Raw genomic sequence first — 18,061 nt, 5'->3', positions numbered from 1 at the left:
CCTAAATTAGATATTCCTTTTATAACTTGGACAAAGAAATACAAGCACCCAATCATACACATTATCTTTTTTTAAAAAAATAAATATATTATTATTATTATTATTATTATTATTATTATTATTATTATTAATAATGATAATAATAATAATAATAATAATAATAATACAATTTTGAAACATAGAAGCACACCAGTGGCCTGTACTACGAAGCGGGGTTACTGACTTATCGGGGTAACTTTTTAAGTTACCCCGATTTAAGGTACCACAGTTTAAATGGACTTCATATTCGTTCACTTACATTTTGCCCAGACTACCTTAAATCCGACAAGTTACCCCGATAAGCCAGTAACCCCGCTTCGTAGTACAGGCCCCAGGTCCTGATGTGCTTATTTTCTTTAGGTTTCCATTTACCTTTTTGTTTTGTTGGACTCCATCCACTGGTTGAATATGAGCATTGCACTCTTTGTGCAATTTTCTCTAAAGTAGCGGCAGGCCACAGTCAACAGGTCTGACCTCAGCTCTTGTTTCGAGATGGAAGTCTCCTCTTCCCAAGACTGACTGTCCATCAGACCCCCAAAGAGATCCAAAATGTATGCCTTAATGATAACAGTAATAATTAAAAAGAAAACTGTAAACCACAGAGCTCAAAGGAAGCTTAAAAATGTAAACCAACAGGAGAAGTATCAGATACTTTATAAACTTGTCTAAAACATGCATTATTACTTTAAAGGAATTCTGCATAATGAGGTTCAATGACTAGAAAACTTTACAATTTAAGCATAGCAACAGGTAATCAAGTGAAAGTAACAGCTTTAACAATAACCTGTAGCGACTGAAAACAATGTCAACAAAGCAGCAGGTAACTTATTCTACACAAGTAAACAGGTTCCTTATTAAACAAATTGAATGTAATCACCCATTGCTACTCAGACCCTATTGATATATCAAACCTATAGTCCACTCAAGTCACTCAAGTTCAGTGATACACACCTTCATTCTTGAAAGTTGTCTCGTGTCCTGTCTTTTTTCAAGCAGATTGTAAATTTGGTCAAGTTGAATCAAAGCTTCCATCAAAGGGGCTGGTTGGGTCTCATGGTGAAGATATTTCAAAAGGTTCTTGATCTGCCTGAATGAAACCTTACCCACCCTGTCAAAAAAGTAACAGTGCCATTTTCAGCTGTGCTAAAGTCTCCCAGGAATTAACACTGTTCACTGATGACAAACATTGACAAACATACCTTGAGAGCATGAAGAGGTTATTAATCATTCCAGCTCGATCTTCATGGGCCAGAATCTCCGTATTATTATTTATTGCATAAATCAATGCATCCCAACCTTCAGCTTCGTAAGTGACAATGTAGAAGCCCTCAGTTTTGAAGTTGAATTTCAACCATTTTGCACTCCCAGGAACATCAAATGATGCTATTGTACAAATAGGGAGCATCAAATTAGCACCTTCTGCAATTATTTACATCCATCACAGACTTATATCACAGGATAAGCACTGCCAATAATAATATGCACACAAAATATGTTTCTGGCTGCCACGATTGAGAAAATGAACAGCAAGCTTCAAGCAGTGATTTTAATCAGTGATCCTGAAAAAAAAAAAATGCGGCTACATTTTACTAATTCATATCCTCGTTTCAATTAAAATCATGGCCAAGATTTACTCTGGGAATGAATTAGCAAAATGTACCCACGATTTAAGTAAAATGTGGGAACAGATTAGCAAAATGTGCCCATGAGAGATATAATTTTTATCCTTATGTCATGAGTAGGGCTCAGCACTATGCTCCTCAAAGCTTCATCCATAGTCACAGAGTAATAAGAATCTAAACAGTGGAGATCAGTGACAAGCAGAATAAGTTACACTGCATAAGAATGGTCAAGAGATGCTGTGGGCTGCAGAACAGGCCGAAATCTATATATTGTGTGTATGTGTATATTATGCAACTTATAAGAAGGCCTACAGAGGCATGGATAACAGAGACCTGGCACAACTACCTAACTATTCACCCTTCCATAGCCTCACAATACTAAATATTCAATCATAAGCTACTTAACACAGAACGGTGACATACAAACAGTGAACTCAAACTTGAATAATGTTTACCTGTTTTATCTTTGAGGTGAAACATTTGTTTACAGTCTGGTTCGCTGCCACAGCTGTCATTGACGTACGTCAAAGGGATGTGCCACAAATATCTGAAAGAGATATTAGATCATGTAGCAGAGCTTGTTCTCCAGAGTCCATGCTTAATGTTACCACTGATATTCACAGAAGATGCTTTGTTTCAGAAAGAGAGAAATAAATATCCTAATCAATAATAATTAGGGATGTAACGATAAACGTAATATCGTGATAAACATCCTAGAAACAGTTCAAATATCAACCAAGATATCACGTGGTTATTTCGGTCTTGTAAGCGCCGTCTCAAAAAATACATACTACATTAATGAATGCTTTGTGCACTATTGGCCGTGTGTAACCCAATCCAATACAAAACAACTATTACAACAATAATTTATAAATTGGTCAAATAGAAACACACATTTACAGTATATTAACAAAACGATAATTCATCGCTAAGAAAAGACGATTGTATGCAGATTGTGAGGTGATGTCATGACGTAACGTGGAAAGCTCAGGTTGTTTTTTTGCAGAAGCGGTTGAGGCTGGCTGCAGAGAGTGCTGCCATAGGATTTAGAATACGGTAAAAAGAAAACCTACTAAGCTTGATTTTACAGCTTATGTGGTGTACGAAGATTTTTTTTAATTAACTAAAGGAAAAGGAAGATAGAAGAAATGTTTTAAACCACGATAAATTGTTTTTTTTCTGCGCTACATTGACACTTCCGAAGATTTGGAAGGGATATTCCTGCATGTGCTTTGTTGAACAGGGACCTGCCAAATGGAGTTCATAGCCGGATGCCGAGTTAGACCCACGGAGCAACGGTGAAGGATGAGTAGAGGGAACTTTGAATTTGTCTCTATGCCTGAATTGAACGGTATATTAACCCTTGCATATTGTTATGCCTAAATGGTATACAATGATTTTGTTTTTTCCGTTTATATGTGTTGAATTTTCAGTTTGATATGTGGGGGGAGGTTACTGATTTAATGGAAAGATAAATAGGTGCTAAAGATACGGGAGAGAGAATTTAAATAAGGACTTATGTGATTATGAATAGATACAAAATAATTATTTTATGATCTGTGCGCAGTCAAAAATTAGCAAAACTGCACTAGGATATAACTAGATTTAGACTTAGGATTAACTAGGAATAACTGATTTAACCACTGGGCTCAGAACCCAAAACAAAAAATATTTAAATCCATACTTTATAATGAGGTAGATTTACTTTTTCCATTTAAATGTAAATGTATTCATGATTCTTCATTTTCTACAATTAATATTTACTAAAGGTTGCTGTTCTAAATTTTGAGGTGTCATTATCTTTTCCCCCACCACTCCCATCGAACCTAGAACTGGCCAGTAGCACTACTAAATGGACCCAAAATAGGATCATAAGTGTTACATGTACACTGTTTTCACGCATTATTTAGCGTGTTAGTATGTATGGGCGTGGCTTATATTTCACGCGGTGAAAACAGGCAGAAAAGTGGCTGAAGACACTACTTTCGGAATCGCAGATTGTGTTTTGATTAAAAGATCCAGCTGCTGCAGTAATAATTAATATTTTATTAAGGAACTACTGACTGCTTGCTTTTGTTTTACAATTACATGCATTGTTCAGTCATTCATTGCAAAGATCAATTATTCATAAGTTCTGGCAAAGGCTTATGGTCATAGCTGGATATTTCACTAATGAAAAAAAGAGGAAACACTATGTTAATTTCATATAAAAAAAACATGTTATCATTATTAAGAGAGTTTTTTCTTTTTTAATATCATAATAATTATCATATTGTGAACCTTTTATCGCAATATCATACCGTGAGTTTTTGGTATCGTTACATCCCTAATAATAATACAAATTTGTTTTTAGTAGGCTAATACTGTGAATCATTGGCAAATGCCAGACGCATACTGTCACCACAAACCGCAAACTTCTTACTCAGACTTGGTGGTGGGGTCCGCAGTGAAGAGGAAGTGTTCCTGGGACAGCGTCACACGATTGCCCGTCCTGTTCACAGTTACCAGGGGAAAGCCTTTCTGCAAGGTCCACGTTTTCATTATTTCTACTACACTGTATGACTTCCCCTTTGCAGAGAAAAAAAAAAAAAGACAAAAACAGGAAATAAACAACAGAGGCAGCTTGAGCAGCAGCAGTTTTGCAGACATGCACGGGCATCCCCGCGTCTTCGATCATGTTAAAACGTGCCTAATACCGTGACTGCATTCTCCAAGCAGAGCTAAGGCTAACAGCGACAAGGTTCATGAAACTTTAACCAGCAGTATCTATAGGTTGTCTGCATCTGTGTGAATAAACAAATATTACCAGAAAGAAGCTGAAACTTGTTAATATCTGCCATGCAATGTTTAGGCAAATACAATACATAGAAAAAGTATCTTGTGGAGATAATGTTTCTCTCTCCCAATTTTTTCGACATTTATGCCTGGTTCATACTTACTTCAGGCATGCAATTTTAGTCACAGGGGTGGTCGCAGAGACTGCATGGGGGGGGGCTGCGTGTGAGGGTGTGTAACACACAAAAACTGAACCAACGCAGACAGTCCACTAAGTGACGCAAAGGCTTTGATCTTTCACTGACCAGGAGGAAAGCAGTAGAAAGTCAGGAAGGAGATCAGACCAAAGATAAGCAGCCTTTTGTATCCTCTCTGATCAGCCTGAAAATACGGGTGCTCCTCAATTTAAGATTATGTTATGTTCTGATAAACCCATAGTAAGTGGGAAAACACTCAGTGACAAAAAGATAGTTGTTTTTATTTGAGCGAGTTTGGGAAATAATATATAAATGTGAAATTACTTATCATTTTCATCTAACTACTTTATTTTGGTATTTTATTTGTTTAGCTAATCCTGCCTTGCGTAACACACAAAAACTGAACCAACGCAGACAGCGTTTAAACTCAAAGCGACAGGTATTTTAGGAACTGTAGCGACCTGGATTGATAACTGGTTAACGGATAGGAAGCAGCGAGTAGTTATAAGAGGCTCAATGTCACAGTGGGCCTGCGTTCATAGTGGGGTACCGCAGGGTTCAATTTTAGGACAACTTTTGTTCCTAATTTACATAAATGATATAGACACCAATATATACAGTAAACTGGTGAAATTTGCAGATGACACCAAGGTGGGTGGTGTAGCAGATACTGAACTAGCAGCTCAGCAGCTACAGCGGGATCTTAATTTAATTAGTGACTGGGCTGACACCTGGCAGATGAAATTTAACATAGACAAATGTAAGGTACTCCATGTAGGGAGCAGAAATATAAAGTACAGGTATTTTATGGTACCTACTGAAATAAAGGTAGCTGATTATGAGAAAGACCTTGGTGTGTATGTTGATGCTTCCATGTCTCATTCTCGCCAGTGCGGGGAAGCAATAAAAAAGGCCAATAGGATGTTGGGGTATATCTCCAGGTGTGTGGAGTTTAAGTCAAGGGAGGTAATGCTAAGATTATACAATTCCTTGGTGAGACCTCACCTAGAATATTGTGTACAGGTTTGGTCACCATATCTTAAAAAGGACATAGCGGCCTTAGAAAAGGTGCGGCGTAGGGCCACAAGAATGATTCCTGGTCTTAGAGGAATGTCATACGAGGAAAGGTTATTTGAGCTAAATCTGTTCAGCCTCAAGCAAAGGAGACTGAGGGGGGACATGATCCAGGTCTATAAGATTCTAACAGGTTTGGATGCTGTTCAACCGAATAGTTACTTCAGCATTAGTTCCAATACAAGAACTCGTGGCCATAGGTGGAAATTAGCGGGAGAACATTTCAAACTGGATTTAAGGAAGCACTTCTTTACACAGCGTGTAGTCAGAGTATGGAATAGTCTTCCTGATAACGTAGTGCAAGCTGAATCCTTGGGTTCCTTTAAATCAGAGCTAGATAAGATTTTAACAACTCTGAGCTATTAGTTAAGTTCTCCCCAAGCGAGCTCGATGGGCCGAATGGCCTCCTCTCGTTTGTATAGTTCTTATGTTCTTATGTTCTTATGTTAACATTTGTACGCACGGTTAGTTTTAATCAGTGGTGGACAGAGTACTTCTAATCCACTAACAGCTAATCAGCAAAGCTAACTTTTTCATTAGTGGATTAGCATTACTGCTAACTTTGAAATCTGTTACCGGACCAATTAGCTTCAGCTAAATTTATTTCCACTAACTGTAAATCCACTAACATTGTTTTGCAGGTAAAGTGATTAAAACGGTCAAAAACATTTGTAAACCCTAAAATCATACATATTTATTCCTGTCTGCAACAGCCTACTGTATCTGGCACACTGTTGGCTGACTATGCGTAAACATAAGACACGCTTAGTCAATAACTTGTAAGATTTAAAGTGCATATCTTGCAAACAGAATATCATAAAAACATTTCAACACTCTACAGAATCCGATAGTATCCAGTTGGGTAAGTCCTAAATACCCCCTGGTAATCACTCTAGTGCAGCTGATGGGACTAAATAGATGGGTTAAAATTTTAGCTCTCTAGGTATGTTTCTACAAGCCAAAAACCAAACCCAAGCTAAATTCAAATAATAGTTAGTGGTTATTGTTAGCTTCCACAATTTTTTTTTCATGGTTTATCTAATTTTAAAATCAAATTAAACTTTAGAGTTAGCTGATTAGTAGTTATCGAAGCTAACTTTCTGCTTAGCTGAGCCAACCACTGGATTTTCAGTATAACCTAAACCATACTTCATAAACATGACATAAGAACAGCTTTGCGGCGTAGTGCTACCCCAGGCCCGGTCAAAAGTACGCAGTTGCCTGGCGAGTGTGAAGTTCAGGATCGTGGACAGTCCAGCACTACAGCGCACGCATGTCCGTGTCCGCAGTAAGTATGAACCAGTTGTTAGAATCGTTTTTTGTATAAACTACTTCCTTCTCTTTCAAACATTAAAGTTTTGTGCTTACATGCAAGACATTCTTCCATACAAACTTGGACATTATGGAAGAGGTTACTCCTGGGTTTTACCCATTATGAGAAATGCTTCAGGTAATGTATTCAAATTTTCACAGGGTGAACTCAGCACAGCGAAGCGCACCTCAGCACGTCTGTGGGTCCTTGAACAAGGCCCTTGACCCCTAGTTCCCTGGGCACCACAATGGGTGGCTGCCCTTCACAGCCAAGCTTGCTCTCATGGACAGCAAATTTGGGGAGGTGAAAAGAAAATTTCCCCGCAGGGATCAATAAAAAGTATGAATTATATAGGAAGATAAAAACATCCAGAAGATAAGTAGCAATACTGACAATTTAATCATTCTGCATCATTAAAATGGTTACTTTTTAAAAATCATATTTTTAATATAATTATCTGATTACAGACAAACTCATGGTATCTTAAACTGTTGACTTTCCTTTATAAGCGGAAATTGACACATATCCCCTTCAACACCCAGTGTCTTTTTTTGAATAATTGTGATGGGCCAGTGCTTCCTATTTCAAGTGTTACTACAGCAGTTGTTGTGCAAATGGATTCTCTCAGGCACGGGAGCTGCAAATACTACTGCAGAAAATGCAAGAGCGAAGGTAGAGACTGCATTTACCGATTTAAAAGACGACGGTCAACCTGGCAAAACGAATGTGCTGTGAAACGACATTTGCACCAGCCCACCACTGAATAAACTGTAGTTACCAATGGAAGACTTTTCCAGAAGTCTTCAGTATCCGCATTCTTCTCTTTGTACTTCTGTAAATAATCAGTGACCCCCTTGTGGAACTTCTCCTCAGACATCGTGGAACTAAGCATGAGCAAGACTGAAGCACCCTGAAGGAAAAAATTTACATAAGCCACTCTGAAACTTTCCAAGTTTAAAAGAGTTTCTAGGTTTTAAAAGCCCCCATCCCAGATTTTTCAGCTATATAAGAAAACTACCTTAAGAAATACTTTTCCTAAAGATATTTTGAGAATCATTAAGAAAAAGCAATAACAACATTTGTTTTGACACCGTACGTAAACCCTAATGTATGCTGGGTGGCCAGCTTCCCTTTTCATACCTTTTCATAGGACACAGAGTCAAACATTTCTTCCACCTGTTCAGGCGTTGACACCTCTGTAGAAACGGGGTGGGATGAATTTAGTGAGTCTTTTTCCAGCACTCTGAGACGCATGCTTAGAAAGCTGTTGCCCTGGCATGAAGAAAGACAAAGATGAAATTGGATGACATCTATTCAAACTCTCAGTGTACTGGCCAATAACATGGGCAAATTTAGTGGTTATAACAATGAATAATTAAAAAATCATGGAAGAAATAGGGAGCCCAAAGGTGAACCATTATCTGGCTGTACTCATGTACTGAAACTGAAATAACTAAAACCAAAAGCATAGCTTACATATGATCCAGGCACATCAATTATCTTTAATTTACAGAATAAGGTCACAAGATCCAACAAACGTAGCCTCTGCTTAACATTTTCTTCCCCAGTTTTCCCGCCTCAAGAATCTAATTTGTCTCAAAAAGGAGGGAGAGGACACACAAAATGCAATGCATTTTTATACTATTTAAATTAAGGTTATGCCAGGCTTGAAAATAATTCATTCTCAAACAATGGCATGGCTGAAAAAAAAGGTCAGCCTGTTACTCTATTTCAGCGAAAACACTTCATGGGAACAAGTTACTGTGCTACTGCTACACTTACTATTTCAAGCTCCGGGAAGACTGTGTCCACAGACTTGAACTCCATGTACGTTGCAAAGCCCTCATTCAGCCAAAGGTCATTCCACCATTTCATGGTTACTAGGTTACCAAACCACTGAAGGCGGGAAAAAAAAAAAAAAAAAGACAGAATGACTTCATAAGAATTTCTTTCAAGGAAACATTTCAACAGGGGCACAATCAAAACAGCGTGCAGCTTGGTTTGCGAGTTACTACAAATTGAAATATAAAATGCAAATCTGACACAAAATCCCAGATTAGCATGTTGACTAATGCTATATGTATCATCTCACGTTTCACAGCCGAGTATGATTTACAAAAAAAACACACAATATCATGCACAGGTCCAGTTAGAGTAAGACCACGAAGCAGGAAATGTGGGTACAAAGTTGGTGTTTGCGGAGCTCTACCTGGTGTGCTAATTCATGGGCAATCACAGCAGCCACCCCCTGCTTGTCCGTAAGGGACGACTGATTGCAGACCAGCAAGGCTGTCTCACGGAACGTGATCAAGCCCCAGTTCTCCATGGCCCCAGCCAGGAAGTCAGGAATGGCCACCAGGTCTGCAAATATAGAACTCCATTAAAAAGGAGAAAAATACTATCTTTCAATGTACAGCCAACCACAGCCCCCCCCCCCCCATCCTATTTTATGATGAAGACTAATATAGTGCCAGGTAAAGCAATAAAATCTAAGAAAGAACATGTGTGCAACAAATTTAATTTAAATAATTGGCGATAGGGTCTGTGCCAATCTCACGAAAAGATCATAATACCCAGTTTCTTTAAGGGGAACTTTATCTCAGCATATTTGTTGTAAAACTCCAAGAGCTTCACTGCAGAATCCAGTGCATAGTTGAGCTGGTCCACCTTATCCGGAACAGCATATACAGACACCTGAAAAGATGGGGGGGGGGGGGGGGGGGGAGTTAATTATTCAAATCATTACAAATAAATTATTACAATGAGAAATATTTCTGCATGTCACTACGTCTTGAAAAGGGCTGTGTACCAAGGTGTCTGAAGCATTCCTGCTGACATGGGAGAAATTTGCGACAATGAATGCCACCAGGTATGTGCTCATTGGAAGGCTCTTCTCAAATTCATCCTGCAGAAGCCCACCGGGCAACTTAATGGTCTGATTCTAGAGGGTGAACACAAATGATACAAAGAGCAAACAGGTTAAGACAAGCAAACAACGTCCAGTGCAGTCTGATTTTGGGACCTGTGTGTATACACAACCTGAATATTTTATAAAAACACAGATGGGCAGCATTGCTAAAAAGATTTCAGATAATTCTCTGCAAAAACAATAGAAATATAAATAAGAGAACCATCAGCACCTTGGGCATGTTAGAAAGGGCAATGTAGGCATCTTCTCGATTTATCTTAATCCGAAACGTAGCTTTAAATGCTGGTTCATCGAAGCAGGGGAAAGCGTTCCTGGCAGCCAGAGGTTCGAACTGGGTTGCTACTAGAACCCTGGATGGAGAAAGGTGGAAGGTGGCGGGACCCACACAACACAGCATCAGAGATGTGCACAACCTAAGCATGTGCATAGAATTATAAACATATCAGTCAATACATGTTCAGAGAAATACATTAACGATAAAAGTAAATTCAGGTATCATTTCAAAACCAGAAACGTCCTTTATCTTTAAGCCGAAAGTACATTTCATTTTTTTGATGCATGTATAAAATATTTTCTGCTTGCATCAGCTCAAATTGGTTAAAAAAAGTAGATCAACAAACTAATCAGAACCTACCTTTTATTATGACCTTTATCAATATAAGAGCTGTTATAGAAGCCCATATATTTGTTGGAAAGGTTAGCGCTGTATTCTATTTCTAACAAGCAGCTTTCGTCTTTCTTCAGGTCCTTTGTTAACTTTATCGCTATCTGTTGCCAAGGCTTGTATTCCAGAAACGTAGCCTTCTTGCTTTGGACGGCAACATTAATGATTTTCATGTCAGAGCTGTGTAAAACTATCATTTTGGTATCATTTAAAATATTTACTTGGATAGAAACCTTTCCATTGAACGTCATGGTGGTCAGGTTGGGTTGGATTTCGAGTTCATAATGCACTGGCCGAATGTTATCTGGCAGCCTCAGTGAGGTCCAGGGGAATAGCTGTCCGTCGCTGGTCCTGGGGTAGATGAGCTCCATTGTGTCATTCTCCCTGTGACAGCCCTCCTTAGTAAATGTGCATCTTGGTAGAAAGTATATGACCATAGCCACAGAGGCAGCCACAACCAGGATAAAGACCCCCACTATCAGAGTTCGGGTGGAGGGCACTGAGCAGGAGCCCGCGCGATCCTGCCGGGCATAGTTGGAAGTTTTGGGCCGCAAGCTAGAGCTGCGATTCATGAACGACATGCCTAGCAGGCGGGCTGAGGACTCGTAGTCTTCCTCATCCTCGTCCATGTCATTCTCTCCTAAGCCCCGTACCAGCAAACGGGAGCTGCGGGGCTCATAGACCACATCATCAGGGTCCAAAGGATACGCTGGGGTCTCTTTCGCCAGGTCCACAACATCTGGCTCCTCTTCAAACATAGTGTTCTCAATCATGTTCCTAGGCAAAGAGGCCCGATCTAGAATGGGGGGGAGGGCAGAGAAAAGCAAAGGGTCAGATCACTTAACAGGGCAAACTGCGGGGACTTTTGCAAAGATCCAAGGTTAAACATTTCTAATTGGGTTGTTAGATCTGAACTCATTAAGTAAATACATAAGGTCTAAGATTTGTTTTTTTGTTTTTTTTTTTTGCATAGAGCAGTATGGTGGCCCAGTTGGTTGGGTTTGTGCCTCACATTTCCATGGCTGGGGGCTCAAATCCCACCACTGCTCTGTCTGCATGTTTGTCTGGGTATTGTAGTTTACACTTTGGTGTGCACATGCATTAGTCTGTTTGCAGAACAGGCACGTGTGCAACAAAAACTGTAAGCCTAAATCAATTTCTCTCTTTTTATTTGCCTGGTGCTTGTATTTGGAATGTCACCGTTTTAAGGCCGGTTTTAGTAGAAGGGTCACATGTCCATAGGGCCAAGCTGCAGGTGGCTGCCCTTCGCTGCCAAGCTTGCTCTCTCCTACAAATGTGTCTATCTGTGCCATAGAGAACAAGATGTGGCAGGCAAAAAGAGAATTTCCCTACGGGTATCAATAAAGTGTGATTATGTTATACTTTTCCATCTGCTATGAACTGAAATAATGCTAGGAGACCTTTACATCACAACGAGCCCGACCAAAAAGAGGAGTACAAATGAATGACTGGAATGGCCTCCATAACCGTATAAACCAAATGGCGTTAAGAATACATCCACAGGGTCTGTACTTACAAGCTACTATCTGCCATTTGTCAGATTCTAACTTAGCCATTAAGTATTTTCCACAGAAAGAAATATGATCACAGGTAAAGACCAAAAGAAGGACAAAAGGATGACAGGTCATGCAATTAAAGCAAGAGACGTGAATGCAACATTTTTCAACAGATCCTACCAACATTTTTCAACAGATCCTACCAACATTTTTCAACAGATCCTACCAACATTTAAGTCCACTTGGAATTCCAAGGCTAAATGAACACCACCCTTCTGAAATGGCAACAAAAATAAATTGTTAAAAAAAAATCAGTTTAAAACTTTACTGTCACTCCTTTTGCACAGCCAATCTGGATCATTTTTGTCCTTGCTGTCAGTCTAACTCATAGGGAGTATGGCATGTTTATGAGACATTTAACAAAAATGAGCGAGGAAGACAAAAGAGAACAAGAAATAAAAATTAATTTGCCTTCTGCTGTATGACAATATTTTGTATTCCACAGAGAATATTCAGCAAAAGCAAGTGAGTTCTCATTGCTTTGTGTCCGCTGACATCTTGTGTGGCAACACTATCAACTTATCTACCAATAGTGTGTGCCAAATAAGTTCTTTTTGGCTATCGTTTATTTTGAGTACATTTAATTTCCTTTTTTTATGAATATTAATCTAAAATATCGTGATGTGATTGTTTTTCCAATATTTTGCAGTGCTAATGGCTAGTAGACCTGGTCTTAAGGCTCCAAATCAGAGAATTCTAACTCCCTTGTCTGGGGGATACTTTGTAGGGATGCACTAATACCGATACTGGTATGGGGTATCGGGTTGATACTATGCTCATACTCGTAAAAATTCTCCGATACCAAGAACCGATACTACTTAATTGCTACATTATGTTAAAACTCAAAGCCGCTGCATTTCTTTTGCACTGTCCCATCAGATTTTGTCATCTAGTGAGAGATTTGTCAGCAGAAATACTTCAGAAGGATAAATGCACAAAACACTGGCATTGGCAAATTTGTGTGGAGGATGTCAGCAGTTTTACATATTTTAAGATAAGGGACTACGACAGAAGTACAGCAGACTGCAAGCTCTGATCTGCTAAAGTGTCAAGAGGAGGAAGGGAAAGATTTAACACAAACAATTTGATCAAACATCTAAAGACACATCGCAATGCAAAGTAAATGCAGTTTGCTAATGTTAGCCGAGAAAGACCACAACAAACTTTAGCGCACATTCTGGCGATGCAAGAGAAAATGAAACTGAAGCGTTATTTATATCCAGGGATTGCAAATGAATGTGTGTGTGTGTGTGTGTGTGTGTGTGAGTGAGAGAGAGAGAGATAAATATGCGCATAAGCATATGCATGTGTTACATTTAGCTTTACAAAGTTAGCAAAGGTTGTTAAAGGTTTCAGTTAAGCCTGTTGCCTTACACATAAAAGAAAGATCACAGTCTCTTCCACACATTGAGGCAGAAGCCTACAGCTTATTAATTAAACACTGGTATCAGATCAGTACTTGGTATCAGCAAAATACCCAAAGCCCAGGTATCGGGACAGAAAAAAATGGAACTGGTGCATCCCTAGTATTTTACTTATGACATGGTTGACAACTGTTTGAAAACTGAAGGAAGACTAATTAACTAGATGCTTTACTACAAACCTGGATTTTGAGTTAGCATAAGTAGTCTGGGCGAAATGTAAGTGAATGAAGATGAAGTCCATTTAAACTGGGGTTTCAGGCTAACCAACAATTCATGCTTCATGATACAGGCCCCAGCTGTTTGCTACAGTGTCACACAATACTACCTGGTTTGCAGTTAGCTGGGTCCTAGTTTGTTTTTCAATAATGACCCAATGAAGACATATCTGAAGATACAAAGCGATGGAGTGGTGGAATCGTCCAACCAAAGACCTAGAGAGACTGTTTGGTGTGAGCTGAATTGAAGAGGAAAGGAGAAGCAAAATTCTACCAAAATGTAGAAAATAGCAAAAAGTGAAAGCAGATGTGTGTAATCGCACACACGTAAAACTAACAAGTTTTTAAAGACAACTTAAGTTCATATTTTTCTAGTACTTGACAACAAACACAGTACTTGACTGACATCATTATTCTACTTAATGACAGGCCTGAAGTCTAAGGAACAGCTTATGAAAATGCTTCTGGTCTTTTACAGACTTATTTTTCTTGCTATCTTGTTTCCTTTGGCTTCAAAAGTTTCGATTCTCATACTGGCTACAAGAACGGCAGCAGTGAAAGCCAAAATTAAGTCAGTTAACCATAGATTTCCTGTTTTTGTAGTACATCAATGCAAACCAACAGAAGCATGCAGATATTATGAAACTTCAGTAGGGGGCAAGGAGTTCCACACCTTACAGATATATAAAAGATATAAAAAAAGAGATAAAAATAAAACAGGTTGCGACCGAGTTGCTTTTGTAGACATAAAAAAAGATGCTACATGGGTAAGTAATTTGGTCTGACTCTTGGTATTACAGGACATCCCAACTCATCCATCCATTTTATATTCCCACTTGTATTTAACTTAAATCCATTAAAACCCTCAATAGAACTGCCTGGAACAACAAAAGCGAAATGAAGTGACAACTAACGATTTCAAGTTTATATGAAAATTCCATCTGGGATATCCACACGTCATGTGCTCAAAAGATTGCATGCTTTGATCTTCAAGAACTGGATAATTCTGGAGCCAGATTAAAGCTTTTGGGTGACCTAAGATTTCGGGGCGTTTTGAAGTTCTCCAAGAATTATTCAAATTATTTTTCCCCCTGTAGAACTGATTTTCCAGGAATTCAAAGCAGTATTTCAAAGGGCACCATTTTGAGTTTTTTTTTTATTTTTATTTATTTTCTGGTATCAAGTAAAGATTCATGTAATTTAAAATTTTAAGAGGACTGCATTTTTTAAATTCAGTGGCATTTATGCAACTAACTCATTTCAAATTATGGGTATGAATTCACCTGCCTCACCCACCAGACAACTGTAAAAAGTAAAAAAAAAAAAAAAAGGGATATACATAGAATAGAAAATTTTTTGTAATGTGAAAAACTGCAAAGTTCATGTGATACAGTGACTGTCCCACAGCATATCAAAAAGAACTGACACAAATAGCTAAACTATTCCATCTTAATCCCTGGTTAGGTAGAAATACTTGTGTCATTATACAGCTGCCAGTGCATTGTCAAGAATACTCAATACAAACTCACACACGCTTTTCAGTTTGCTTTTCTGTGCATTTTTTTTTTTTACAGTGATTATAGTAACTGAAAGAACCTTCAGATGTTAACATAAAGGAAGGCAATCAACAGTGCATGGTATGTACACACACTGCAGAATTTCACACTAACACCATTATGCCACAAGACTTTTTATTATATCTGGGAATATGTGAGGCCATGTGTGTCAGAGAATCTCACACAAAACAATGAATGTTTGTGTTTAACATGTCATGCCTAGATAAGGATGAGAATGGAGGGGAGTTTAAACCTAATACATAACCAGGGGCATTCGCCAGAAAGAAAAATAAGCCACTGCAAAATTAGCTGAACTGGCAGCAATGAGGGGGCTAACATATAGGCAGATACAAAGCGATACACAAACCTGACCTATTTTCTCTCTGTATACTCAGGGAAAGTCCCCAGAACGAGCTATGTACTTTCTTAAGCATAATGTCAGTTTCTTTCTGTTTTCCGGGTTACACTGCTTTTGCACTTTCTGAATTCCTTAATTTGCTAGGGAAATAAACTAAGCAAAAAAACACAAAACATGGCAACGTTATTAGAAAAGGCCCATAATCGGGCACGAACAAAAAGCAAAACCCATCTTCCATCTCACCTTAGGTGAATATGCCTCATAATACGAATATTGCTCATACTGAAAGCAACTAACTCAGTTTATTTGGTTGGACCGGAGGCACTGAATTATGTTTTACAACTGGTCCAAAGGAATCCACAAAGCATAAACACTTAATTAATTTATTATAAATTAAGCATTTATAGCCTTTGTGGGAAAATAAGCTACCGATTAATACTTATAGCTGACTATTTTGATGCATTTTATTTGCTGCTCTTGACTGAGACAAAGTAGTTCACAAATTTTAAATATTTCAAAAAGTCAAAATAACTTTAATACCATGCAATCTTAAAACACCCATCAGTGATTCAAAATTGACAGTATGCAGAAAGTATTAAAGAAATATTAATCGTCAGAGGAAGGTGGGAAATGACAGCACTGTGTCGAAAGAGATGTAAACAATTAATCGCCTTCACGGAAACAAGGGAGATACCAGAAGACACGGCGCTGCAATGACAGTAGCAGACTGGCCAGGCAGCGGCGCCGTCCTGGGCTTTTCTACGACCATCATTTAACACCTGCTGCTTCTTTTTAAAGCAGAAAACTTTGCGATATGTCGCTGGTTTAGCAGGTAGCCTGCATAACTAGACATCAATGTTCCAAACCCCGGTGATTAAATCACCAGCTCCAGTCGCCGGTCATATAACCGTGCGCTTGTCGAGCAGATCATACGGCTTTAGGGGAACCGACTGGGCGGCTGTGACATGTCGCGTTAAGCCGTGCTTCAGATGAACGGTCTAAACAGGCCTCAAGTGGTCCAAACTTGGTGTGGGCTTAGATCCGGACCTCGGCTCAGATCCGGCCACCCCGACCATTCCAAGTGAATCCGCTGCCGGATTTTAGCAAACTACAAACCTACGACACCAGCTCGCGCCACAGGGAAAAAAAAAGTAACTTACCGCCTTGAAAGGGCTCCATGTTTTCAAATCTTCGCTATGCGGAGAACTAATCTTATTCTTTCGATCCGTATGGGATAATTAACTGTAAAACGACCCAAAACTCAGCCTACACATGCTAACTGTCCAGCGAAGCAGCCTTAGCTCGTGACGCCAAAGCGAGTAATTGCTCCCTCCGACTTCTCAGAATCCTGTATTATCCATTACGAAAACAGAGCTCATCCAAATATTAAGATACTTTTACCAAACTGGCGTTTAAGAACACCAATATGGGGGGAAAAATCACAGACTTTTTTTATTTCAGTGTACTGTGTGACAGAGACTTGTATAGTCAGCCGACCATTTCAAGCAGATCTGCACTTCCTTCCCTTTTCTCTGACACATGACGAGGCCGAATTCAAGGTCCTAGGAACCGGCTAAGTACTCGCGTTTTAATTGGTTGTCACCCAGCCTCTCCTGAAGGTTTATTGGTCGTCGTCGTGACCTTGGAATTATAATAACAAATGAAAATAAAGCCGACCATTTAAGTGCAGGTTGGTGTGTTTGTTTCTCATTGTGTTTGTATATGGCGGGGTGCAGAAGAAAGTTTGCCCTGGGTCATTAGGGCGCGGTCGCTTTTCTCTGATAGTTCTATAACCTGTGTTGTGCTCAGAAAACCGTTTTAAGCCAATGTAACGCGTGTTTTCCGTATAAATTAAAAATAAGGAAATAACTTTTTGTTTGAACTTTCAACTTCAGCACCAATGAATAGCATTAAAATTATTTTTTTGGATGGATCGAAGACTCATATTTGTCATGATAGATACAAAGGGAGAGTTAAGCAAAAGCCTTAAAAAATCAAACGATAAACCTTATGATGATGGCATTCTTGAACTGTATTGGGGGAGGTTATATCCTCAGTTCCCAGTGAAGTACTTTGAGGAAATAATTTGCCTGACTTCAAACTAATGCATTTTCGGTTCCCGTTTAATACATATATATATATTCATATACTGTCTGCTCTAAATTCTGGATCTCCTGACAAAATGTCTCCTGTCCCCATCATAGAACACGAACCAAACATGAATATTATTACTAAAGCGACTCCCGAAGAACTAGGATTTCAAATTGTTTTCATTCAGTCATCCATTTTCAAACCAGCATGGGGTTGTGGGGACCCTAC

General features: G+C 39.0%; 1 protein-coding gene across 1 annotated transcript in view; it reads right to left on the bottom strand.

Moving 5' to 3' along the window:
• lnpep (leucyl/cystinyl aminopeptidase) overlaps nt 1–17,286 on the bottom strand; it is a 23,237-nt gene extending 5,951 nt beyond the window's left edge. The window contains exons 1-14 of the mRNA XM_023802924.2: nt 16,903–17,286; nt 10,583–11,408; nt 10,160–10,298; nt 9,829–9,960; nt 9,593–9,713; nt 9,229–9,380; nt 8,802–8,915; nt 8,160–8,291; nt 7,798–7,929; nt 4,084–4,229; nt 2,117–2,208; nt 1,239–1,422; nt 991–1,147; nt 412–596 (exon numbers count right to left, since the gene is read on the bottom strand). Of these exons, the coding sequence (XP_023658692.1) occupies nt 412–596; nt 991–1,147; nt 1,239–1,422; nt 2,117–2,208; nt 4,084–4,229; nt 7,798–7,929; nt 8,160–8,291; nt 8,802–8,915; nt 9,229–9,380; nt 9,593–9,713; nt 9,829–9,960; nt 10,160–10,298; nt 10,583–11,408; nt 16,903–16,921 (2,531 nt within the window). The 5' untranslated portion in view covers nt 16,922–17,286. The remainder of the gene's footprint in view (nt 1–411; nt 597–990; nt 1,148–1,238; nt 1,423–2,116; nt 2,209–4,083; nt 4,230–7,797; nt 7,930–8,159; nt 8,292–8,801; nt 8,916–9,228; nt 9,381–9,592; nt 9,714–9,828; nt 9,961–10,159; nt 10,299–10,582; nt 11,409–16,902) is intronic.
• Nucleotides 17,287–18,061: the final 775 nt, after the last annotated feature.

Source organism: Paramormyrops kingsleyae, chromosome 2, assembly GCF_048594095.1.
Source record: "Paramormyrops kingsleyae isolate MSU_618 chromosome 2, PKINGS_0.4, whole genome shotgun sequence".
In the NCBI taxonomy this organism is placed as follows: domain Eukaryota; kingdom Metazoa; phylum Chordata; class Actinopteri; order Osteoglossiformes; family Mormyridae; genus Paramormyrops; species Paramormyrops kingsleyae.
Note: the sequence above shows the minus strand (reverse complement) of the source record. Positions and strands in the feature narration are given on the sequence as shown.